Source organism: Brassica napus, chromosome C6, assembly GCF_020379485.1.
Source record: "Brassica napus cultivar Da-Ae chromosome C6, Da-Ae, whole genome shotgun sequence".
Taxonomy (NCBI): Eukaryota; Viridiplantae; Streptophyta; class Magnoliopsida; order Brassicales; family Brassicaceae; genus Brassica; species Brassica napus.
In genome coordinates this window covers 23,553,081-23,576,972 of record NC_063449.1, presented here as the reverse complement: position 1 = coordinate 23,576,972, position 23,892 = coordinate 23,553,081, and the positions used below count along the sequence as shown (strand labels likewise).

Below are 23,892 nucleotides of genomic sequence, written 5' to 3'. Positions count from 1 at the left end.
TAATGCATGTAGTGGCTGTGTGCAAACTATTACCAAAAGAAATATTATTATCTTATTTTCATTGAGGAAATCTAGGATGGTTCAAAAACAATATAAACAATCAATTATTAGTTTAAAACTTAATTTTTTTATTGGCTATAATACTTATATTTTTGAAATTATATTATTAAAAAGTCAATTTTAGTTGGACTGTTATAACTATTTTGATAGTCCAAAACTTGTAAATAATATAGGACTCTATTTTAATAGAATAGATGAAAACGATTGCCAAATAAGTAACAAATAAATAATATAGTTAATTATTAATGTATATAAACCATACGTATCGATTGTAATTTTTTTTAGTATAGTATACAAATTTATGATAAATTTTATAGGGTTTAGGATCTACGTAGGGTTTATGGTTTAGATATTGTATTTAGTTGTATTGATATGTTAGTCTAGAAACGTGTAAATTTTACAGACTGAAAGAAAAGCATATATTCACAGATTTTTAAATGTATATTACTTTTGAGTATTCGCTTGACATATATAGAAATATAATCTGGAAGCTATGCACACATACATTTCACTGAGAAGAAAACTAAAGCATTTCTTTTCAACATTGAGAAAAGCATATGTTACCAGATGCTATTTATTGAACACATATATCATATACTATTTTAATATATTGTGTAGCTGTAGATGTTAATTCTTTGAAATGTTATACTTTGAACGATAATGTAACTGGTTCATTTACAAATACATAGATTTGTGATAGCTGTGTGTATGTTTAGTTAAAATAAATAGATTTATGAAAAGCATACGTCACTGTGACAAAAAAAAAACAAAAAAAAATGAAAAGCATACGTCATGTGTTTAAAAGAAAATTGTATAGTATTAAAGAATATTACGTTGTTTAGTTAAGATAAACAATATTAATATTAAAATTTAAAGTAATGGCATGACTTTGTAGATATTTTTAAAATAGAAGGGCACCTAAAAAAACCATTATATTTTAATAGTATAGATTTTAGTTTTAAATATGTGAAAACTTTAAAACTGTAATCTTCGTAGAGCAGAAAAAATATTGGTTAACATAGGCACTAATCACAAACGTGGACTTTGATTATGACATGCGGTAATTTGTTTCTTTTTATATAGGGAATCTTTTTTTCTATAACATGAAAAATAAATTTGAATATTTGTTACAGTTTCTGTCATTACAAAAGACAAAAACAGACTCATTCAAAATTCAAAATTTCAGCATGTTGTTGTTTCTAGTTACCATTTGTTTTTGTGAATAAACAAATCATGATCCTTAACGTCTCTTATTATGTTTTTTGAAATCTCCAATCTTCGGACCGTTGGGTAGGGAGGAGGAATGGGATGTTCGTGGTCCACATGAAAGCACTTTTCTAATGAAGAGATTTGATAATCTTTTATTTTCTCTATCTATTCACTCGTTATTTAGACCTGTAAATTTTGTTTCTTTTTTTTAAAAAAATTAATTGACCTGATTAAGTTGATCCCATGAAACAATCGTGTAGTTTACACAATCAAGTATATGTTTCGAATATCTGGATTTTTAAAAATATTCTTGTTCCGATCCATTTCGTTTAAATAATTCATTATCTAATCTGATTCATAGTTACTAGGATACTTAATGTCTCGATATGCAGAAAATTTTATATTTTAAATCAGATATCCAATTTCAATCTATAAATATAATAAATTTTAAAAATCTAAAATAATATATATTTTTTTAAATTTATTTATTTCAAAATTCTAATAAAATATAATAATGATATAATTTATATATAAATATATGTATATAAGGGATCAAATCAAATATCCGGTTCTAAATGTATTAGTATATGTGATTTATATCATTTTTTTACGAATAATGCATATTAGTATTTTTTTATCAAAGTATTTATTTTTTTCATAAAATTACAAATATCCGGATTTTTCACTTTGAATCTAAAATGATAACTAATCAAATCAAGTAAAAATTTTACGAGAATGTTTTGTGCAGGCCTATGTATGTTTAATAACTAATTAGCTCTCTCCACACAAACAACTTAGGGACAAAATTACCAAAAAAATACTTATGGACGAATGTATTATATTACGTTTACGTAAGAGGAACACCACGTCGTCTCTAAAGAATCGAAGTAAACGCCATGCCATTACACTCGTAAAGTCCTCTAGGTGTCTGTCGTCTTTGAAGAACTGAAGAAAACGCCAAGCCGTTTCACTTGTTACTTTTGTGCAAAGACCAAAACCAAGCCCGTTGGTAAAAGAAAAACCCCTTCCTTGGCTTATATAAATCGCGTTCGTCCCTTTACTTAATTTTTAATCAAAAGACCCAAACCAAACAAAATTCTTTTTTCGTCGTCGACGCAAATTCAAAATCCCTCTCTCTCGCCCAGTTGCTCACCGTCGCAGATCTATTCCCACCGGTGTAAAATCATCCGGCGGAGATATCAGATCTACTGTAGCAGCTACCGTATCATCAACGCAGCCTTAAGGAGAAAAGAGGAAGATGGAGAATCTGATATCTCTAGTAAACAAGATACAGAGAGCTTGCACGGCTCTGGGAGACCATGGAGACTCTAGCGCCCTACCTACTCTCTGGGATTCCTTGCCTGCCATTGCCGTCGTCGGTGGTCAGGTTTAAATCTCGATTCCCCTAAGGATTTGCAACATTCGTGATATGGATTTGGCCTAAACTTGGTTTTCACCTATATATATATATATATATATATATATTTGATCGTAGAGCCTGTACCATGTGTTAGCTTTGCAAGCCGTTTGGTATTGTGGAGTGTGGACTTGGGTTTGACTTGGATATTGTTGTCATATGAATTGGTTTTATCAAGTGTATATTTACAATCACGCATTCGATTTCCTTTGTTGCCTTTATAGAGCTCAGGGAAGTCTTCAGTCCTGGAGAGCATCGTAGGAAAGGACTTTTTACCCCGTGGGTCTGGTAACCACACTTTCTCTGCCTAGTTTTATATTTGAAATCGCTTGTGTGAAACCAAAAAATAATAATGCATTTGTGGGATACTTTGTGTTAGGTATCGTTACCCGAAGGCCACTTGTCTTACAGTTGCAAAAAATTGATGACGGAGCGCGGGAGTATGCTGAGTTTCTTCACCTCCCCAGGAAAAGGTTCACTGATTTTGGTTGGTGCAATTGTCTCATTTGTCCTTTGAGCTTCACCTTCTCCTATTCTTGCTTACCTTAATGACCTCTATAGCTGCTGTGAGGAAGGAGATTCAAGATGAGACTGACAGGGAGACCGGACGCAGCAAGGCCATTTCTAGCGTTCCCATTCACCTTAGCATTTACTCTCCCAATGGTTAGGATGCCACTTTCTAATTTTATTCGCTTTTTCCTTTTTCTTGGAATGTCATTTTCTAAACTTCTTATCATGTGTGCAGTTGTCAACTTGACACTGATTGATCTTCCAGGGCTCACAAAAGTTGCTGTTGGTAAGTCGCATTTACTCTGGAGTTTAGGTCTATTTCTCTAGCTATGGAGCATGAGGCATTAGACTTTATTCTTTACCATATGTAATTTAGCATGACACAACAAGTTTCTTTTGGTTGATACAGAGGGACAATCTGAAAGTATAGTGAAGGACATTGAAAACATGGTCCGGTCCTACATTGAAAAGGTAATAACAAATCCTTTAGTCGCAGACCCTTTTAGATTTAATCGACAGCTTATTGCCACTTTAATGTTGGTTGAGTAATGCATAGCTTTTTTTTTTTTTTTTCTGTTTTATGTTTTTAATCAAATTGCCTTGCAGCCCAACTGCATCATTTTGGCAATTTCACCTGCAAACCAAGATCTTGCTACCTCTGACGCAATTAAAATTTCCCGTGAAGTTGATCCATCTGGTAACTATTTTGCAAACCATTCATTTTCCAGCAAAGATACCCGACGCGTTATGTGGTCATGTTATACTCTTTGTAATCTTTACAGCGGAGAGAACATTTGGTGTCTTGACAAAGATCGATCTTATGGACAAGGGGACCGATGCAGTGGAAGTAAGTTGCGTTACCCTGATAAATGCTATTCTATAAGCTGTAATTACTTAGCATGAAATGCGTAACGTTTTTTTTTTTTGGAAATAGACTTGTGATATGATGTTCGAGCCACATCTTCCTAATTTCTGTAGTAACATAGTACTATATGTTTTCTCATCAACGGTTATTGTGTTCACTGCTACTTACCAAATGATGTTTTTTTTTGCTCAGATTCTTGAAGGGAAATCTTTTAAGCTGAAATATCCATGGGTTGGTGTTGTCAACCGCTCCCAAGCAGATATTAACAAGAATGTGGACATGATTGCGGCTCGGAGAAGAGAGAGGGAGTACTTCTCCAATACTACAGAGTATAGGCACCTTGCACATAAAATGGGTTCCGAGCATTTAGCAAAGATGCTCTCCAAGGTAAGGGCTATCACGAGAATGATGTAGCTTCTATATAGAACCACCATCTTTTGCGGTTGAAACAGAGTCTAACTTCAACACTTTTTGTTGTTGTTGTTGTTTGAACAGCATCTAGAACATGTGATCAAGTCAAGAATTCCAGGCATCCAGTCGCTTATTAACAAAACAGTGTTAGAGCTGGAATCTGAACTTAGTCGCCTTGGAAAGCCTATTGCAGCTGATGCTGGGGTAAGATTGTGTATTTTTTGTCCTTCATTTTGTATTACTAGATATCAATGTTTATTATTTAATTACTGTTTTGGTGCAGGGGAAGTTGTACTCAATAATGGAGATATGTCGGCTTTTCGATCAAATTTTCAAGGAGCATCTTGATGGAGTGTATGTTTTTGCCATTTTTTACTGCTAATGTTTATAAAATTAAACATGAGTTGTTATAGTGTCTGAGTTGATATGACTCTTAACCAATTTATCAGTAAAAAATGTAGTGTTACAATTATGTGCCTGTGGTTGATGATGACACAGGCGTGCTGGTGGAGAAAAGGTGTATAACGTGTTTGATAACCAGCTTCCGGCGGCTCTGAAGAGACTTCAATTTGACAAGCAGCTAGCAATGGACAACATCCGCAAGCTGGTTACTGAGGCTGACGGTTACCAGCCTCACTTGATTGCTCCTGAGCAAGGTTACCGTCGTCTCATTGAGTCTTCTATAGTATCCATCCGAGGCCCTGCTGAAGCATCTGTTGACACTGTACCTGCTCTGACTTGCGTCTTTAATATAAATTGAATCAGTAACCTTACAAAGAAAACAGGCAATAAGCGTCTCTCTCTTATTATTTTCTTTGCGTGGTTTTAATATTACCAGGTTCATGCGATATTGAAGGATCTGGTTCACAAGTCTGTGAACGAGACGGTGGTACGTTCTCTTCCTCTTTTAGTAATATATATACAACGACATATTCACTCGGGTCCAATGATATAGACGGGTTGAACATGTGCAGGAATTAAAGCAATACCCAGCATTGAGAGTGGAGGTGACAAACGCGGCCATAGAGTCGTTGGACAAAATGCGGGATGGAAGTAAGAAAGCAACACTGCAGCTGGTGGACATGGAGTGCAGTTACCTCACTGTTGATTTCTTCAGGAAGCTTCCCCAAGATGTTGAGAAGGGTGGTAACCCCACGCACTCCATTTTCGACCGTTACAACGATTCCTATCTCAGACGAATCGGTAAGTCAAAAGCATATCCTTTATATATGTTATGATTCTGCTGCGGTATCTTTTATTTCTTGTATCTCACACACACAACCTTTTAACATCGGGGAATAGGATCCAATGTTCTGTCTTACGTGAACATGGTCTGCGCTGGACTGCGGAATTCAATCCCCAAGTCCATTGTCTACTGCCAAGTCCGAGAAGCCAAGCGCAGCCTCCTCGACCATTTCTTTGCTGAGCTCGGTACCATGGACGTAAGTTCTCTCCTGTCTTAAGTGAAACTAACATATGGCTAAACTAATGACTGCATTTCCAACAGATGAAGAGGCTATCGTCACTTTTGAACGAGGATCCGGCGATTATGGAGAGACGAAGCGCCATATCTAAGAGGCTGGAGTTGTACCGAGCTGCTCAATCGGAGATCGACGCAGTGGCTTGGTCCAAGTGAAACGAGCATCATCATCACATGGCGACTGTTTTGCTGGGTCCAGACCCGGAAGAGACATTTAGGTTGTATAAGACGATCTTCCCTGGAAGACGATATCATACCATGTCGTTTTACTACTACATCACAACGTTTGTTTTGCTGCCTCTTTTGTTTGTGTTCGTTTTTGGCCATCATTCAATATGCTTGAGCTCTTGATGTATGGAATATATTTGATTTGTTATGTAGAGGGGAATTTCAATCTCTTTGTGTGATTAAAATCCTTTTATTATTTGCCAGAAATATCTTCTTCTTTTTTCCTTCTATGGTGTATTATAAACTGCTTCTTCAGACTCTTCTTCTTCCCTTGTGTTGTTCTGTTGTGGTTCAAAGAGCGTTGACCGTCAAGGAGAGAATAAACCGGACCAGACCCAAAGAACCGAGAAAATGATTTGGTTTTCGATAGCAATGCGTTTTGCTGCCTTTTCGATAGTTTGTGGCCATTCATTATATCATCATTTCAGACTCTCTCTCTCTCTCCATTCTTCAGCTCAGAGAGAGAGAGAGAGAGATGGCGAGTTCCATTTCTTCGATGTCAACACGTTTTTGTTTCATCCTTAACAACAATGGTAGTCACAAACCAAACCCATGGCTCTATCAACCATCGTTAAGCTCGAACAGTCTCATATTCTATTCAAAGCATCATCCTCATCGTCGTCCACTATCTTCTTCTTCCCAGATTCCCGTCGTAGAGACTGATGAAGGCGACGACAAAGATGGCCTTACATTCAGGTACGTGAATTGTCTAAATAATGTAACTGCGGTCTGGTGTTTAGCCAAAAATGATATATCAATTGCTAGATTGTAAGCATCTTTTGGTCTCTAGCTATAGACACTAAAACTAACCTCGGGAATATGAATACAGTGGTTGCAGCGGATGCGGGAAGGAGGTGAAGGAGAATGGTTGCAACGGCGACGGACGGATTCAAGGAGGCATTGCCACTGTCCCTGGCTTCGGTTGGTGGCCCATTAAGGCTTACCGGCCTTGTCCCGGTTTCGTTGAGGCCGGAGGTAGATACCGCCGCATAGGGCAGAGCATGGATGAGGTTGCCTTTGGTCGCGGTGACTCTAAATCCTCCACCGATTCCTAGCTTTATGGCTCAGGTAAAAAATTGCAAACATATACCAGTTTTTAATTGGACTATTGAAACATATTCAGATTTTCAATTTAGAGAAAGTCTTATGTAACATTACAAAGTAAATGTTTAAATAGAATTTTGCACAAATGATGTTTAAATAGTTGTTTGAGACTGTCTTGCAGAGCAATGATCTCTTGCTTTGCTTCTATCTTGGATTGTGTTTTTCTTTTGCATCCCCAAAACAAAATTTCACCTAAAGTCGCAGCAAGTGAAATAGTCAAAAGTCTTAAGTGCAAACCAAGAAAGATCTTTCACTTTTCTCATTTGTAATCAAGAAAGTTTCCATTCAAAGACTTTCCGTCAATGTTGGTGATTTGTGGATTGCGTTATATGTAAAGCTAAAAGACCCAAGCCCAAACTTAGCCCATGGCGTACAAAACACACACACGTGCATCAGTGCATGCACGGTTTATAAGAGACGAATACATTCCATGCGTTCAAGGCAAGTGTGAACCAACACTGAGACAAAACACGAAGCACCATACACATGGTTCGAAAGTCTTCTTTTCCGACAACAAACATTATCTAATCTCTCCACGTTGCCTTCTCTTTCCTTTCTTTTTTAATGATGCTCCTGACAATTTCTCCCTGATTGGTTACATGGTCAGAATCTCGCACAAAAGAACAAAAAGTTATTGCCGACCAACGAAAAAAATACAACAATTGTATCTTCTCTCGATGTCATGTTCCACTTTTTTTTTTTTGAACAACTGTCATGTTCCACTTAAAAAAAAATATTACCATTTTTCTTAACGCGTTTTCCTTTCTCTAGAGTCTAGACTGATAACTTGTCAATTTGATGTTTCAACTGATCTTTCTCTCTTTCCGTGTTCCTGTTTTGTTAACTTCTTATTTATTTTTAAATTGTTTTTCCCTAAATGGTCGCTTCATGGAAAATTTTACATACAGAAACAACTCTTTCACAAAGTTGGATTCAATTGATACAAGATATTACAGAAAATGTATTAAGAACAACCAAATTAATTCATTATTCATTTGTTTCGAACTGTAGTATTAGCCAAAATGCAAATAGCTATGAATATTATAGATGGGGTTATGGGAATAGAAGAAGAGCAAATATTGTAATAAATACATACGTGGATCAACTTCTCATTTACGCCAGTTTTGGGTGGAACACATGAAACTTTATTTACTATACACAAACACAAAGTGAAAGATATGATTTGTTTTGTTCATCTCACCCACGCAAATATAAAGGCCATCTCCTATCTAATTTAAGACATCCTCTCTTGGTAAACATTATAGAAAATAAACCCGAAAACTGTATAGAGACTAGTACCATTTTCTTGATGCAATTACTAATAATACTCCTCATATATAGAGATGATATGTATAAATATCTCTTTCTGGATATGATGAAAGGGAACTTTAGTCTGTCTTCATGTTGTTGTTGTATTTTTAAATCCCAACCCAACGAATTCAAGGGTTTTGCTCAGCAAAAATGTCCAATAGAGAAAGAACCTGCAAAGAAAATCATCAACATTAATCAACAGAACCAGAAACTTAAAAAGAGAAAGAATCTTGTTCGTCATCAAGAAGTGTTTTAAAACAAACCTCAGGGACGGTGAGTTCGAGGCGGAACTTAGGGCCGTCGTAGTGGTGGAGAATGGGACGGAAGGAATCTTCTTCGAGTGGCAAACAAACTTTCCTCGTGATGGCCCTCACCTGAGCAGGGAACCGAGACTCGCCAGGGCATTTCTTGTCTTCAAAGGCGGTGAGCTCAATGTTGGTTCCACCAAAGCTAGCGGCCTGGTAAATACCGTGAAGCTGGTGAGTGGAGTAGTTGTAGAGGAAGAGGGGAAGACCGGGAGTGATGGCTCTGACGGAGTCCCTGTATCTGGGAGGCAAACCGAAAAGCTGGCGCTTGAGATTCTCCTCCATGGTGTCGTTGTTGCAGACGAAGATGTAACCACCGATGGTCTCGTTCCTGGGAAGAGCCTCCGCGGGAGGAAGAGTCTTAAACCTCTTGTCGTTGTTGTTCTTGTGATCATCTTCCTTGTTGTTGTTATTATTCTTCTGATGATTGTGATTCTTCCTGTTCTTCTTCCCTCCTCCTCCTGCTTTCTGGGGGATCTGATGATGATCCTCATCGATGATCCCCTTGTTCTTGAAATTTAAGCCATAGCTCTTGGGAGAGGAGGAATAGATGCCCTTGTTGAAATCGCCGTTGACGTCGGAGTTGAATTTCCAGCTGCTGAATTTGTCGGCGTGGTTGAAGTTGACGTTGTTGGATGTCGGTTTTGAGCCGATGGGTCCGAAACCGTTGGAGCTCGACTTCCAGGTGTTCCAGCTAGCAGCGTTGTTGTTGTTGTTGTCGGAAGAAGCGTTATTGTTGTTGTTATGATTCGGATACTGGATGGGGTTTTTGTCGGCGGAGATGTCGAAGTTTCGACGGTCGTCGGTGCGTTTGTAGGTGCTCCAGATGGAGTCGTTTAAGGAAAGATTGTGCGGCGTCTGGACTCTCAATTGATCGCTGAACTGCCAAAACGTTTGTTGATTATTGTTATTATCCATGATGACTTTTGTGTGCGTGTTTTTCTACGATATTACAGATCCGACTCGTGAATGAAATTGTGAGATTTGGGAGGCTTGTTAAGTAGACAAGTTTTGGTGAGAAATAAGTAACAAAAGATTTGGTGTGTTGAAAATTTGTAAGGTTTTCATTGGAACGAGGGAGTTTATCATCTTATTTATATTCATCTTTCAACTACGAAATTTCCTGGAAAGTGAAAACCACCTTTTTCATTTATTTATTTTAATTTCCCCCAAGGTTGCGTGTGAATCTGACAAAGTAGATTAGAAAAAAATAAAATGTTTTGTTTTTCTTTTTTGCTAAAACAATATTTGGTTTACTAGGAAACAAAGCTTCGATTGGTAACCCATTCTTTGGGAAAAAAATATGATGAATTTGTTATTCCTTAAAAATGTTACCAATTCAGTTGAAATTTTTGTCAAATTGTTAATACATAGATCCCATTATATTCTTTTATTTTCCTCATATATTTGGGAATTCATGAAGAAATATTTCTTCCTCTAAATTTGACGAGGAACAAGTGGAAATTTTTAAAACATAAAAAACAAAATAAAAAATGAAGATAATTCTTAAACTGGCGCAAGATACCCAATATCAATTTAACTCCACCATGCACCCAAAACAATCTATTTACTGTGTTTTATTTTTCGTTTGAGTTTTCCTAGCCAAAACAATCTCTCTTATGCATGTTTTCGTATAATTAAATTGATTTACTGACTTTTCTAGGGCACTTGTTAAATATAGATCATTTGTGTGGTGTTTTGACATATTTAGGTTAGAAAGTTAACTTGTATAAGAAGTTTAAAACTTCATGGTTTCATTGTGCGTGTACTTTAATGCTTATTATATCTATTAAAATATGAAAACATAAGTTCATAATTTTTTTTTTTATCTACCATTCATGTTTAATATTCGTTCAATTCTTTCGTTACATTTTTTCTCTTTGTTCAATTTTTCTTTTCTAATTCAATTCATTAAATGAAAGTTTGTTCATGCTTTTTGTCATTCATTTCATTTATTACATAGTCACCAATTGAAGCCAAAACTAGTCTAATTTGAATACGGATAAATCAAAAAAAAAAAAAAAAGCAAAATTGCCTAGAGTTATAATTTTTTTTGTCTGGTAAATTATGTTATTACAAATTATGAGAAACCTTACATAGACGATATTTTTAAAGCCCTATGAAATCTATTTCCGACGGTACTTTTTGTACCATACTGAAGATCTCTTGTAAGCATTTTTTCTTAATTTTCTGCATAATTCGTTTTCTTCGGAAATTGAAATTCAGACTTTTTTCTATAGAAATTGTGTCGTCTGGAATTCGAACCCCAGATTTGGGTGTAAAAGTCTTTAAACTTTGATCACTAGGCGATAGTGCTTCCACATGACCAGAGTTATAACTTATAAGTCGTATTTTTGTTTAATTTAGTAAAATAAATGATATTTGGTTTTCAAAGATAAATTTGAAGGAGTGAGTGCAAAGGCGGCAGGTAGTAGTTAGATAGACGCGGTCTAGAAGAACTACAGTATTTTGAAACTTGACGTGGTTGATGATTGATTATCCATGAGAGAGAGAGGGAAGAAAGTCCTAATAAAATATATAGATTTTTTCTTATATTATAAAATATTCGTTTGTAAACTTTCTATAAATTGAGTTGATTTGTCTTATAGGCTAAGGTTTCGTGGACCAGACCAATTTTTTTTCTTCTAAAGTCTCACAAAAACGCGTTGACGAATGAGAGAGAGAGAGAGAGTGCTCTGTTCAAGCAAAACAAGTTTCGAGAGACAGTGGCCTTGATTGGCAGAACTTGTCGTTAAAAAAGTATTTTAAAAAACATTTATTAAATGCTAATATTTTCCGAATGCTCTCAATCCGATGCTCTCAAATAGAATTTTTATAAGAATATTTACATTTATAATTTATAAAATTAAGAAAAATATATAATTTATTTATTTTATTTAATAATATCATAAAATTATTTTTATATCCAGAAAATAAAATTTTATTTCTAAAATTAATTTACAATAAAAATTTTAAAATAGTATTTCACATTTAAAATATCATTTAATTTGTATAATTTAATTTATATAATTTAATTTATTTTAAATGTGAAAAATTAATTTTAAAAATAGATATTTTAATTATAAAAATTATTTTAAAATAATATTTTCCGGTATAAACATAATTTTTAAATTATTAAATAAAATAAATTAATTATATATCTTTTTAATTTTATATGTTAATATATTTATGTGTATATATATATATATTAGAAATATATTTATTAAAAATAAATATATTATATATTATATACTAATTTTTATAATAGTTTTAGATAACATATTTATACTGATATACCAATCATCCTATTAAACATTTTTGTAAAAACATACGGTTTCTGTAGTATATTGTTTTATAGGATACTGCTACTATTAATGTTAATGATACCGACGAAGGCCAGTGTGACCGGCAGTAATACGTACTATTAGATTGTACCCGGAAGCTTCTATTGGGCTATTTTAAAGCCCATAAGTTTTAGCATTCCTTAGATTCACTTATCAGACCTACTCAATAGAGAAAAAAAAGGCAAAGAGTAATTATTTTATATTCATTCACATCGACTCTGGGAGGAAGAGATGGATTCCACAAGAACCACAACTAACGGAGGTCTAGCAGCAGTTCGAGAGGGGTTCAAGGCGGCCAGGCGGGGATGGATTTCGATACCCTACCTACCTACCTGCACTAAGCTCTTGTCTCACCTCAAGGTATCCGGCTTCAACTATCTGTTTGATTTTCTATAAAAAAATTGCCACGGTACTATGATCAAACCGTAAATTATCAAGGCTTGTTGCATGGACTGGCTATACTCTGCTCAACATAGTGGTTTAGGGTTTACTAGCTGGTTTAGAACCTAACTTGAAAGTTGAAACTAATTTTTGACACGTTCCATATCTCTGTTTGAGAATACACCCTCAATGCACCTCCTCACGAATTGACTATTGCTCTTTCTCATTTGTACGTGAATCTTGTCTTATACCCACCACCTCCACCTGGAACCACCTGGAACCAGGATCGTCTAATAGCACGTGTTAGTGGAGCGGTCGAACAAGACTCGAATCTAAAAATAAAAATATATTAAAAAAAAATTCAAACTAAATATATAAATTTGGTTTAAAATTTCAATTTTTAATGTATTCTTATAAATATAATTTATAATTCGAAGAAAAACCTCAAATATATATGATTATAAAACTATTAACTTTTAAAATTATTTCATTTCACTGTTAAATATATAGTTAATATTTTTTCTTGAACATGATTTGAGACGATCTTCATTGTCTTATCCTCCATGATTTTTTTCTTACCAGGCGATGGTTGTGTTCCAGGAAACCAAAGAAACTACACCGTGCAAGGAGATACCGTGTTAAACAAGATTATTTATCCTTCCGTATCCTCCCTTTTTTGGGATAGTTTCATAAACTTTTCATTATCCCCCCCCCCCCCCCCCCCCCCAAAAGAAGTGAATCATTGGATTTTTAGCTAATGGTTACTGTCTCTCGTGACCTGCAATTCAATAATTTTTGGGTGTTTTTTGTCGTCTGGTTATAATGCAAACTTAGATATCACTTCACATGCTCGATCCTTTAGCCCCTATATCATAAAGGCAACACACACCCATTAAATGGAGTCCGTGATTGAATTTTGATTCCTATATCTATGTAGTGTGTGTCCGTCCCCCCAACTTTTGCATTCACACTTATGTATTCTCTACTTTTTGTATTATTTTCGGTATTCATTCAATTTATTTTTATATCAAGAAAGGGACAACAGATTGAAAAATTGTTGTGAAGTTGTTTTCTCCTTTAATTAACAAAAGAGAAATTACCTAGACTAACTCACATTCATCTAAAAATTACTAGAATAACTCATATTAAATTTAAATTACTAGACTAAAATGAGGTGTAAGCAAATTTACTAAAAGCCCATTACTAACTTGATTAACTACAAAATTGCCACATAAATAAATTAAAAAATTGGAAAATATATGTTAAATTTGAAAAAAAAAATCGAAAAAAAAAGAAATAGAAACAAACCTTGGTTTTGACGGGTCTCTCTCTCACGACGACATCGACATAGGACAGGAACAATCTCCGATCAAGAGTCGCTGTCATCCCTATCCCACTCCGACAACATCTCCTACGTCATAGCCGCCGTCGACAACTCCTCCGTCACAGCCACCGTTGTTACCTCCTCTTCAAGTCGCCATCTTCTTTCTTTTGTGTAAACCTAAATCCCAATTTCAATTGTAAGTGCTAAATCAATCCAATTCCCAGTAGTTATTACATTTCTTGAACATATATAATTTGATTGGGATGTTTAATTTCCAAAACCCTAAATCCTAATTTCAACATTCTTTCACTTTAAATTCTCGAGACTTTTTTTTTCCTGTAATTAAAGTTTGGTTATGACAGTTGATCGGAGATTGTTCCTAGAGAAGAAAGTAACTTGTTAAGTGCTTTATTTTTCAGGTACGATTTCTTCTTCAGGTATGAGAAAGTATCCTCGTCGTCTGTATGAGGTTGGAAAAACCCCAGTTCAGAGTAGGAGCATGAACCATAGTTGTTATCTCTCCAACATTCAAACCGTGAGAGAAGAACTTGGGGAAGATGTTTGGTCTGAGTTGAGGGAATCAGCTATTGGAGTTATTGTGAAGCTTAAAGAGCTGCATTATATTTGGTCTGCGAAAGTTGTTCACCATTTCCTTGCCAATCAATTGGCAATCGAGAGCAGTCATGAGATTTGGTCTTTGATAGATGATTCTATGCCATTGCGTTTCTCTTTGTATGAGTTTGGAGAGATTACATGTCTGAATTGTGATCCTTTCGACAAGCATGACGTTTGGGATGTGGATCATCAAGAGTTTTGGCTGGAGATGAACGTTCCGACATCAGATGGACCTACATTGCTCGTGTTACAAGCCATATTCCCGATTTGCAGAAACTGGCCTCGAGCGAAGCGAGTGATGATTGGTTTGTTGTGTCTGCTATCCATTGACATTTTTGGCATTTCAAGCAACAGCAGAATTCCTTTGCATTGTGCTAAAAGGGTGATGGACACTGCAGCTTTCCAGCGATATCCATGGGGTCGTGTTGGATTTAGCAGCCTTGTTGAGTCCATTAAAGTACTCACATATGAAGCAAAGAAGAGTTACACACTTCACGGTTGTGTTCATGCGCTCTTAATATGGATTTATGAGTTTGTCCCTGGTTTAGGGGAAATATATGGGAATCGGATTGAGGGAGCTGAATAGCTGATGTTCCTCTTCTGTCATGGAGGGATCTCGTACGCGTATAAACTTCTCAGATTTTTGTGCCCAAGAAAAGAGAAAGTATCTAAAGGTATAAACACAAGTAGTATTTCTTCCATTTAAATTTTGTGTCTTACTAATCTTGTATATTACTTTGCAGGTTCGTGTGAGGCATATGATTATGAAGCCAGTGGAGGATATATATCCGAAGTGGGACAATGATAAAATCTATACTGATCTGGAAACATGATAAAAGACATCTTTAATGGTCAGCTAAATGAGAAGTTTTGGGATGCGATGCCAACTACCAAATGCGAGAAGAGAAAATATGGTGTTGCCGCATCTGTTGTTCCAAACCAGAGCCCTTCTACTAAGCGAAGAAAAGACAAAGAACCTGCTGATGGAGGTGAAGCATCTGATATGGTATGTACAAAATGTTCTTGTAGTTAGTAATAGAAAAATGTTTTTTTTTTATTTTGTTAATGTCATGGTTTTGTTTTGTCTATGCATATGAAGGTTGCAGCCCACAACGTTGCCATAAGTGGGTTAGCTGGATTGCTTAAAATCCTCACTGCCAAAGTAGAAGGCATCGATGTTAGTGTAGCTGACAAGGTGACTAAAGCATTAGATGCTACTATTGACTCTAAGGTGGAAGCTAGACTGCGAGTATATGATTCTGACTTACAGAAGCAGATTGCGAAATTGGAGGCACAAATAAATGATAGTAAAAACAACGCTGGTGTGAACATTGCTCCTGATGTCGCCACCTCCAAGGCGTATGAGGATGAGGATGATGGTGCTTGTAGCAATGACTTGGTACGATTCTTTATCATTTGTTCTTGTAATTTTTTAAAAAATATTTTTTTACTAATTCTCACCATCTATTACTCAGTCATGGATTGTTCAGAAGTAGATCACTTCACAAGATGGATTGCCAGTTGATTGTGTTGTGAAGAAGGAGAAAAAAGATAAGAAGACGATGGATAGCACACATAATCTTACGAACAAGGAGGTGATAAAGACTGAGAAGAAAGCTGGAATTCCACTAAGAAGAGTGAAGCAAGAGAAGGCCTTCGAGATCCCACAACTAAATGATGAATCCATATCGTCAAAAGATTTGGAAAATCATCTACAGTGGGAGAAGAATGTAAAATGTAGGGCGGTGTTGGAAGCACTTGCTTCAAATTTGAAGGAGCCTACACGCATACGCAAGCCTCAGTTGACAAAGACTCAAGTTTGCCGTTTGTTGGAAATTCAACAGTGAAGCGTATTATAACTGGTGAGAAAGTCTCGAAGGAACCTTATGACCCATTAGCTAAGGTGGAGGCAGAGAAACTGCATAAAGTTTTGGACTTCATCAAGTCTGATTTGTAAGTTTCCTCTTGTACATCCTTGCTTCTTATTTCGATATAGTCTAATAATTTATTTTTCTTCTTTGTAGGGAAGCAAAGGAGCCTGGTGTTGGAGATGAAAGTGCTGGATTTTTCTTGAAGTTAATGATACCTAGAGATGATTGGCCAACAAAAAACTATGGCTGGTTGCATGACTCCGTAAGTTTAATTTCTGATTTTCCATGACAAGAATATTAAACTATGGCTGGTTGCAGACTGTGAATTGTTTCATGTCTTAGCACATTGCAGCAGCAATGCTTATGTTTCACAGACGGTCCAGGCAAGAACAGTCTCTGTATTCCTCTTCTCGAATTGCATTTCTGTCTCACTGGGTTTGTGAACTCATGGGTGAACGACTACAAGAACTGGGACCAGAACATGACTGAGTTGTCAGAAATGTACATCATGGCTTTAAATGGAGAACACCTGGCTGATTTTGTCACGGGTAATAAGTGGATTGTTGACGTCGACGATCTTTTCCTCTGCCACCATGTTAACAGAGATCACTGGGTTGCTCTACGCATCGATCTGCAGAAGGCGAAAATTCATGTCTATGATAGTATTTGCACACATGTGAGTGATAAGGAGATGAAAGAGGTGTGTCGGCCTTTCTTGAGAATGATACCGGCATTGCTTAACAAGATGCTGCCTGCTAAAACGAGAACGAAAAGTGAAAAACAGTTCGTTTAGGCACAAGAAGATCCCCCAAAATGAGGACCCAGGAGATTGCGGTGTGTACTCTTTGATGTACATCGAATGTCTAGCTCTTGAACGTAACTTTGATGGCTTGAATGATCAGATTATAACACCATTGCGATCAAATTTGGCGGCAGATATCTATGAGGAGGTGACTAAGACAGCCGAATAAATTAGTTTTTTGTTTTGTTTTTTCGGTTACTGAATGACAGATGTATAACTTGCTGGTTTTTGGCTTTAGACGGATGTATAACTTGTTCCTTTTTGGCTTTATGAATGATGGATGTATAATAGTTTGGTTTATGCATTGATGGATGTATAATTATGCAGGTTTTACAAAGAATTCAGATGTATCTAAATCATATGGCTGCTAAATCTTATATATATTTGGTTGCTAACTACAGACGTACGTGGATTGAAAATAAAACGTCTATCACGTTAATATGAGACATAAAATGTAACGAAACACCAAAAGAGTATACCAACAAATGTAGCACCAACCAAAATAAAATTTAACTACCAAATCCTCATACTAAATCGAATACTCATCACTTAAGAGGACATGTTGTAGAATTGTGTCCCACATGGTTACAAATTCTAGATGTGTGTTCCTTCTTTGGCCGCTTCTTGTCTGCAACTTTCTCCAAAATAGATTTATGTCTTGATTTTTTTGGTCTTCCCGGTGGTTGGCGGACATCAGGCGGTAAACAGATTCTCTTTGCAACTTCTTCTGGAATTGTAATATCAGCATTGGGCATAACAGGAGTGAAATATGCATTGTAAAGGTACTGCATCCGATAGTAATTGTGACAAAGTGATATACGTGATATCTTTCCAGCTTCCGCAGCAGCTATAGCATGAGCACATGGTAGTTTCTTCAAATCAAATCTACGGCAAGAACATGTTTTTTCCTTAAGGCTTACAACATGTAAAGATGAGACTCCCATCACTTGTGACTGATGAATGTCGATAGCTTGAACCTTTAATAGATTAGCAATAGTTATACGGCCCTGAAAATTGTAAAGTTTTTAGATTAGAAAATAGTCTACCGAAATACAAAACTTGATTATACATATATTACCTCCAACAACTTCTCCAGACCACGAGTCAGAGAAGTTTTCATCAAGTCAGCATCATGTTTTCTTGTTGCAAACCAACGTGTCATCATTAATCGGATAGACTCTAAAAGGGGAACAATTGGCAAGCTTCTCACATCTGACAAAGCTCTGTTTATGGATTCAGCTATGTTACTTGTAAGGATGTTATATCTATCACCTCTAAAATGCGCTCGAGCCCACTTGCACACATCAGCACGTTCCAAATATGCATGTAAATCTGGATTTAACCCTTTAATCGTCTCGAAGCTTGCTTCAAAGTCAGCTAACCTAAAAGAGTACGAAACTTTTTTAACCAAACCAAACAGATCACGTCCTCTGTACCGTAACAAGATGTTCTTATATAAGTGGTACGTGTAAATTCCCGTGCTAGCCAATGGATAGACCACTGAAATTGTCTTCCTTATTGACTTGTGCCTGTCAGAAATTAATGCCAATCCTTCATCATCGGGTATCACATGGCTGAGTTGACGGAAGAACCATGTCCATGATTCATCATTCTCTGTGTCAACCACATCAAATGCTATCGAAAATATCTAAAAATTACCATCCTGTGATGTTGCAATGAGAAGCGTTCCTTTGTATTTTCCTTGCAAGAAAGTACCAACAACCACCACAACCTTTCTCATAAATGGGAAGCCAGTAATGCTAGCGCTGAATGCAAGGAATAAGTACTTAAATCTATTGTTTGCATCAACTTCCAGTCGAGCTAAAGTCCCAGGATTTGCCATTCTAATCTTGTGCAGGTAAGAAGGTAACTCCTCATATCCATTCTCCGATGAACCCATTACGAGATCTCTAGCAACTATAAGTGTACGATGAGATTTCCAGTAATCCATCTGCGATATACAATAAACAGCAACCAAGTCAAAAACAAGTAAGGTCAGATAAGACATTAGATTCAATGTAAAAACGTAGTCAACAAACCTTGATTCTGAAGCTCATGTTCATAGCATTTTCAACATGACGTGGCAAAATAGTTCGATCAACCCCACCAATATAGTCTTTGTACAAGAGGCCAAGAATTTCAAGAGTGGCTTGTCGAGAACGAGACGAACGCTCTGTTACTGAGCAGGAATGTTCATCTACATATACTCGGATTGTGAACCTTGAAGATTCACCTACTGGTGTAGCTTTAAGCTTCCACGTACATCCTTTTAACCAACATTTTACAAACCACAGCGTACGGGTAGATTTATCCACATCAAAATCGAATTTGTGGACAACTGAACAGATCTTCAGACGTGTCGCCAATGCATCTTTTGATTCAAAACTCTGCCCCACTTCCGGTTTGAAAGAGCTCAAGTCGAACCTATTATGCGTACAATCTCCTTTTTTTGTCTTTAGGACTGTGGCATAAATCATCTTTGTAGGAGATCCCTGAATCTTTTGTACTTGGTCTGGCGGAAACCCATATGAGGTAAAGTTTTCGTCATCAGACGTTGCTCCATCAAAATCGTCGCAGTAATTAAATCGATCATTGTCTTCATCCGTATCTTCATCCTCTGCCGACAATGAGTCATCTTTTTGCAGGGTTTCTTCTGGTTCTTTGCTAGCTTCTTCAACCTTTTTTTCTTCAGTTTAAACTCTACACAGAGTCTAACATTTTCGACTTTGTGAAGACACAAAAATCCATGAAATTGCCTATCGTTTCTTACTTTCACAGGAGGGGTATCGAGGTTTTCCTTGACCAGGTTACGTTTTGGCAAAACGTACGTTAGCTCCAACTCGTGTTCTGCGAAATCAACTTCGTAATCCTCATATATGATTTTCACAAAATCTTCATATCTAGTTTCCCCGTTAGCTGCAAGTAATTTACTACCTTGATCATTATCCACTTCAAATAACCACTTTTTTTTTCTTTCAAATTTCCACTTTCCGCAGACGAGAATGATGTGATCCATGTTTCTCCAAGCAATAAGGATTGCAACAAGTGATTAAACTACCATGAAAAGAAACAACTTGAAAAAAGAAGAAAAGAGGGATGAAAGAGATGACGACAACTACAAATTTTTCCCTAATTCTGAGTTTAATTAACCTAAAAAATAAACCAGATTCAGAATTATTAGTAAACCGGGTCGAAATTGAAATTGGTGTACATAAACCCATATATTCGTTAATAAATCTGTCGGAACATAAACAAAAAGTCTGCCACCACATAAACAAAAAGTCTGTCAACAATTTTAAATCGGATATATAAATCTGCCTTAAGAAAATAAGTCGAACACAAAAAATAAATCGATCTAGAAGAAAATAAGTTGACCACATAAATCTACCATTTAGAACAAATCTGCTACCTTATTCGATAGACATATTCTTAAAAATCTGTTTTCTAATCAAATCTGACAATTAAATCTGTCGTGTGAACAAATCTGACGTTTTCTAAAAAGTCTACCACCACTTTAACGGTAGTTTTTTTTTCTACACAGATTTTATAAACAGACTTATTAGTCGATAGATTTATTTTTTTGAAAACAAATCTGCCGTCGATTAAATATTAATGACATTTTGGTAATGTTTTTTTTGTTATAACTATGTGTAAAGGTAATTTCGACCAGAAAAATATTTTAATAATTTTCGAAAAATATGAGTCATTCTAATAATAACACAATTAATGTGTCATTTTAGTAAACTTCCCTTACCAAAATGTTAAAATAATTATTCTCTACTTTCTGCTCTCCATTATTTTCCAACTAACACTTTCCTTCATTTTTTCCTGACTTGTGTATTTTTCTATAATGTCTCCCATCATTAACGCTTAAAATAATTGTTATTAGTTGATAAAAGATTAAAAAGTAGTATTATCATGTGGCCTAAATGCATTTATCCGGCTCGTTATGTTGGATTTGTCGGCTGCTTTGGACTTTTGTTAAAACTCTCATCCGCGCGTAACCAGTCATAAATTTGTTTATATTGGTCCTTGGAAAGAAATTAAAATTTGATTCTCCCTGAAATAATTAGCAATTAAATAGGAAAATAATTAAACTTGAGAAGAAGGTATGGAATGTGTTAAAGAGTCTTGCAGTGGCTCCACTTGGATCTCTCTCTCTTACTTACTTACTCCATTATCTTCCTCCTCTCATTAAAATCGGAACACAAATGGAGAGCTCTACATCTTTGGCCATCGTTCTTCATCAGTCTTCCAATCATGATGAACTCTTCATGCAGCAGACTCTTCAATTCTCACAAACTCTCAAGATTTGATCATTCTCTCTCTTTCCCCAACCGTATATTTGGATTTTCTGATTTTTTTTAACTTGTTTCTCTATTAATTCAAGATTCATCTTCTCTCTTGTTTTTGTGTTCTTTTAAAAGGATTTAAAGAACTTGCGGAAACAGTTATACTCAGCTGCTGAGTACTTCGAAACATCTTATGGCAAAGAAGAACACAAAGAAACGTAATCATCTTTTTAAAAAATATTCTGCAAAGTAAGTGTGAATTTTTCTGAGAGGAAATGAATGAATGATGATATAGGGTGATAGAGACGTTGAAAGAGTATGCAGCCAAAGCAGTAGTGAACACAGTGGATCATCTTGGTTCTGTCTCTGATAAATTCAACTCTTTTCTCTCTGATGATTCAGCCCATTTCTCCACTACTCATCTTCGTTTATCTTCTCTCGAACAAGTAAGCTAAGTAGTAATCACTGAATCTTTTCAAACTCTAATGAAGACAACACAACTCTCACATTATGACATTGTGTTTTGTTGTAGAGGATGAAATTATGCAGAGAGTACATGGGGAAGAGTGGGACTTCTCAGCATTTCTTTCTCATTCAATCTCCTCCTCGCCATCATAAGCGTTACTTCTTCCCTCGTATACCCCTTTTACCCCCAACTTTTTGTATCCATTCCAACTCTCTATCAATCTGATAATAAAATGTTTTATCACATATATTCTTTGTATACAAGAACATGGAAGAGGTGAACGTGGAAGAGGCACAAGTTTCTCTGCAGGAGATGACTCGCATAGGTTCAAGAATGGTAATTAGATATGTTATCTTGTATCCCACTAGTTTGATTTGGTTATGTTTTTTGTGATATCTGAATCATTCTTCTGAAAAATTCCTGAAAGCTGTTCGATCAACAATACTAGAAAACCACCCAATTACTACTGCAAGGTAGAATCTTATCTTGATTTTGATCTTCAACTTCTGCTGTCTCTGGTTTTAATTGTTTTGTAAACCGGATTATTGGTTGGTCGAATGCAGAAAAGCTTATAAGACAGGAAGCTTCTCCTTCTTACACAACAACAACATCAGCAACAACAGAACACCAAACAGTACAAACAACTAAGCAAATGCTATCTCTCTCTAGTTTGGATTTTCTCAGATTGCAGACAAGTAAAGCGTGTGTGTGTGTGTGAATATTGCAGGTGAAAGAGGAAACTCTCCAAAGAGATTTCCTCTCTTACGTTCAGGATCTCAACTGAAACACTCAAGCTCTCCAGGCCAGCCAAGAATACTGGTAATTAACACTTGTATATTTGAAATATTCATTCATTTTTCATCAACATTTATAATTATTTTCTGATCTGTGTGTTTCTGTGATATGATTATGAAAGGCGTTGTTACCGGAACCAGAAAGAGCAATATCTTTGTCGACAAGTAGAGAGATAGTGGAGATAAAGCAAAAATCTTCATTGAGAAAGGGTAAGAAGAGTCTGATGCTCAAGGCACTGATGAGTATGAGCAGCAAGTCCAGAAACTAAATCCATCGCTTTGTATTTTACATTTTATAATGTTCATTCTTAAGATTGCACAAAAACATGTGAATTAAGGAGAGAGTAATAATTGGTTATCCTTAGTCTTCTTTAGATGCTTTGGTTCAAAATGGTGTGGTTAGATTTTCATAGAAACGTACAGACTAGTTAAGTTTCTTCACTTCATTGTACATTCTCTCTAGCTAGCTTTGACTTTAGAGTAGATAGAGTCAATCAGTTACTTGTAGTTGATTGTGATCTTCGAATAAATAAAATTTATTTTATAAAATTTATTTTTGATTTTGTACTTAGTTTATAAAACCATCTCTAATGGATTTCGCTACTCCGAAATGAAATAGAAGAACTTTATAGTAAAAATGTGACATGTTCTAATATATTCTTCGAAAATTAACAATTTTTAAGTATAAAGGAAAAATATAAAATATTATTTCTTTTTTTACAAATGAGAAATTTCTTTAGATAGTTTTTTTTAGTTTATTTTCACTAATATAGATCTAAAGGAAGAAAATGACCAAAATAAGTTTTATTAAAGGGTCAATATGCATTTATACCCAAGGGTTAAATAATCTAGACTTAGGGTTTAGAGTTAAAGGGTGTGGTTTTGGGATATGATTTCAAATTTTAAAAAATAAAAAATAAATATTAAAATTTTTAAAACAAAAAGGTGCTATTTTGGTCATTTTATTTTTGAGTGTTATTTTTGTGACAAAAACTTAAAAAAATATATTTAACAGAATTGCCCTTTACAAATAGAGAAAAAAATAAGATTTTTTGTTTTAGAAAAAATAGAGATTAAATAAATTTATTTTACCTCTAACTATT

General features: G+C 35.5%; 4 protein-coding genes across 5 annotated transcripts; 3 read left to right on the top strand and 1 right to left on the bottom strand.

Moving 5' to 3' along the window:
* The first annotated feature begins 2,329 nt into the window (after window positions 1–2,329).
* LOC106366717 (phragmoplastin DRP1A) lies at window positions 2,330–6,404 on the top strand. 2 transcript variants are annotated; one of them, XM_013806378.3, is made up of 16 exons: window positions 2,330–2,656; window positions 2,911–2,974; window positions 3,066–3,173; window positions 3,248–3,349; window positions 3,432–3,482; window positions 3,606–3,667; window positions 3,803–3,893; window positions 3,979–4,043; window positions 4,254–4,448; window positions 4,557–4,676; window positions 4,756–4,826; window positions 4,971–5,196; window positions 5,311–5,361; window positions 5,447–5,675; window positions 5,775–5,914; window positions 5,980–6,404. In XM_013806378.3, exons 1-16 carry the CDS (start codon window positions 2,528–2,530, stop codon window positions 6,106–6,108), a joined length of 1,833 nt encoding a protein of 610 aa, XP_013661832.1. In that variant the 5' UTR covers window positions 2,330–2,527; the 3' UTR covers window positions 6,109–6,404. The 2 variants fall into 2 exon arrangements, with proteins under 2 accessions (XP_013661832.1, XP_048616977.1); XM_048761020.1 differs by having other exon boundaries at window positions 2,331–2,656; window positions 3,066–3,159.
* Window positions 6,405–6,466: 62 nt separating this feature from the next.
* On the top strand, window positions 6,467–7,431 carry BNAC06G13920D. The gene is made up of 2 exons (XM_048761022.1): window positions 6,467–6,876; window positions 7,010–7,431. Exons 1-2 carry the CDS (start codon window positions 6,656–6,658, stop codon window positions 7,233–7,235), a joined length of 447 nt encoding a protein of 148 aa, XP_048616979.1. The 5' UTR covers window positions 6,467–6,655; the 3' UTR covers window positions 7,236–7,431.
* Window positions 7,432–8,361: 930 nt separating this feature from the next.
* Window positions 8,362–10,010, bottom strand: LOC106366720 (B2 protein). The gene is made up of 2 exons (XM_048761021.1): window positions 8,859–10,010; window positions 8,362–8,765 (listed from the first exon to the last, which is right to left on the bottom strand). Exons 1-2 carry the CDS (start codon window positions 9,816–9,818, stop codon window positions 8,724–8,726), a joined length of 1,002 nt encoding a protein of 333 aa, XP_048616978.1. The 5' UTR covers window positions 9,819–10,010; the 3' UTR covers window positions 8,362–8,723.
* An 11,089-nt stretch (window positions 10,011–21,099) lies between these two features.
* LOC111211063 (protein ABIL4) lies at window positions 21,100–23,163 on the top strand. Its single transcript, XM_022711923.2, has 9 exons — window positions 21,100–21,547; window positions 21,665–21,747; window positions 21,825–21,975; window positions 22,062–22,164; window positions 22,260–22,331; window positions 22,423–22,468; window positions 22,559–22,629; window positions 22,723–22,814; window positions 22,912–23,163. Exons 1-9 carry the CDS (start codon window positions 21,449–21,451, stop codon window positions 23,056–23,058), a joined length of 864 nt encoding a protein of 287 aa, XP_022567644.1. The 5' UTR covers window positions 21,100–21,448; the 3' UTR covers window positions 23,059–23,163.
* The last annotated feature ends 729 nt before the right edge of the window (window positions 23,164–23,892 follow it).

What these genes read in the sequence shown, in the direction of transcription:
- BNAC06G13920D (XM_048761022.1), top strand. Translation starts at nt 6,656, where the DNA reads ATGGCGAGTTCCATTTCTTCGATGTCAACACGTTTTTGTTTCATCCTT. An exon ending in AAAGATGGCCTTACATTCAG is followed by an intron (nt 6,877 to 7,009) that starts GTACGTGAATTG and finishes ATATGAATACAG; the next exon opens with TGGTTGCAGCGGATGCGGGA.
- LOC111211063 (XM_022711923.2), top strand. Translation starts at nt 21,449, where the DNA reads ATGGAGAGCTCTACATCTTTGGCCATCGTTCTTCATCAGTCTTCCAAT. An exon ending in TAAGCGTTACTTCTTCCCTC is followed by an intron (nt 22,165 to 22,259) that starts GTATACCCCTTT and finishes TTTGTATACAAG; the next exon opens with AACATGGAAGAGGTGAACGT. An exon ending in CTCGCATAGGTTCAAGAATG is followed by an intron (nt 22,332 to 22,422) that starts GTAATTAGATAT and finishes AATTCCTGAAAG; the next exon opens with CTGTTCGATCAACAATACTA.
- LOC106366717 (XM_013806378.3), top strand. Translation starts at nt 2,528, where the DNA reads ATGGAGAATCTGATATCTCTAGTAAACAAGATACAGAGAGCTTGCACG. An exon ending in TAGCATTTACTCTCCCAATG is followed by an intron (nt 3,350 to 3,431) that starts GTTAGGATGCCA and finishes TCATGTGTGCAG; the next exon opens with TTGTCAACTTGACACTGATT. An exon ending in CCGTGAAGTTGATCCATCTG is followed by an intron (nt 3,894 to 3,978) that starts GTAACTATTTTG and finishes TAATCTTTACAG; the next exon opens with CGGAGAGAACATTTGGTGTC.
- LOC106366720 (XM_048761021.1), bottom strand. Translation starts at nt 9,818, where the DNA reads ATGGATAATAACAATAATCAACAAACGTTTTGGCAGTTCAGCGATCAA. An exon ending in TCGAACTCACCGTCCCTGAG is followed by an intron (nt 8,766 to 8,858) that starts GTTTGTTTTAAA and finishes TTTTCTTTGCAG; the next exon opens with GTTCTTTCTCTATTGGACAT.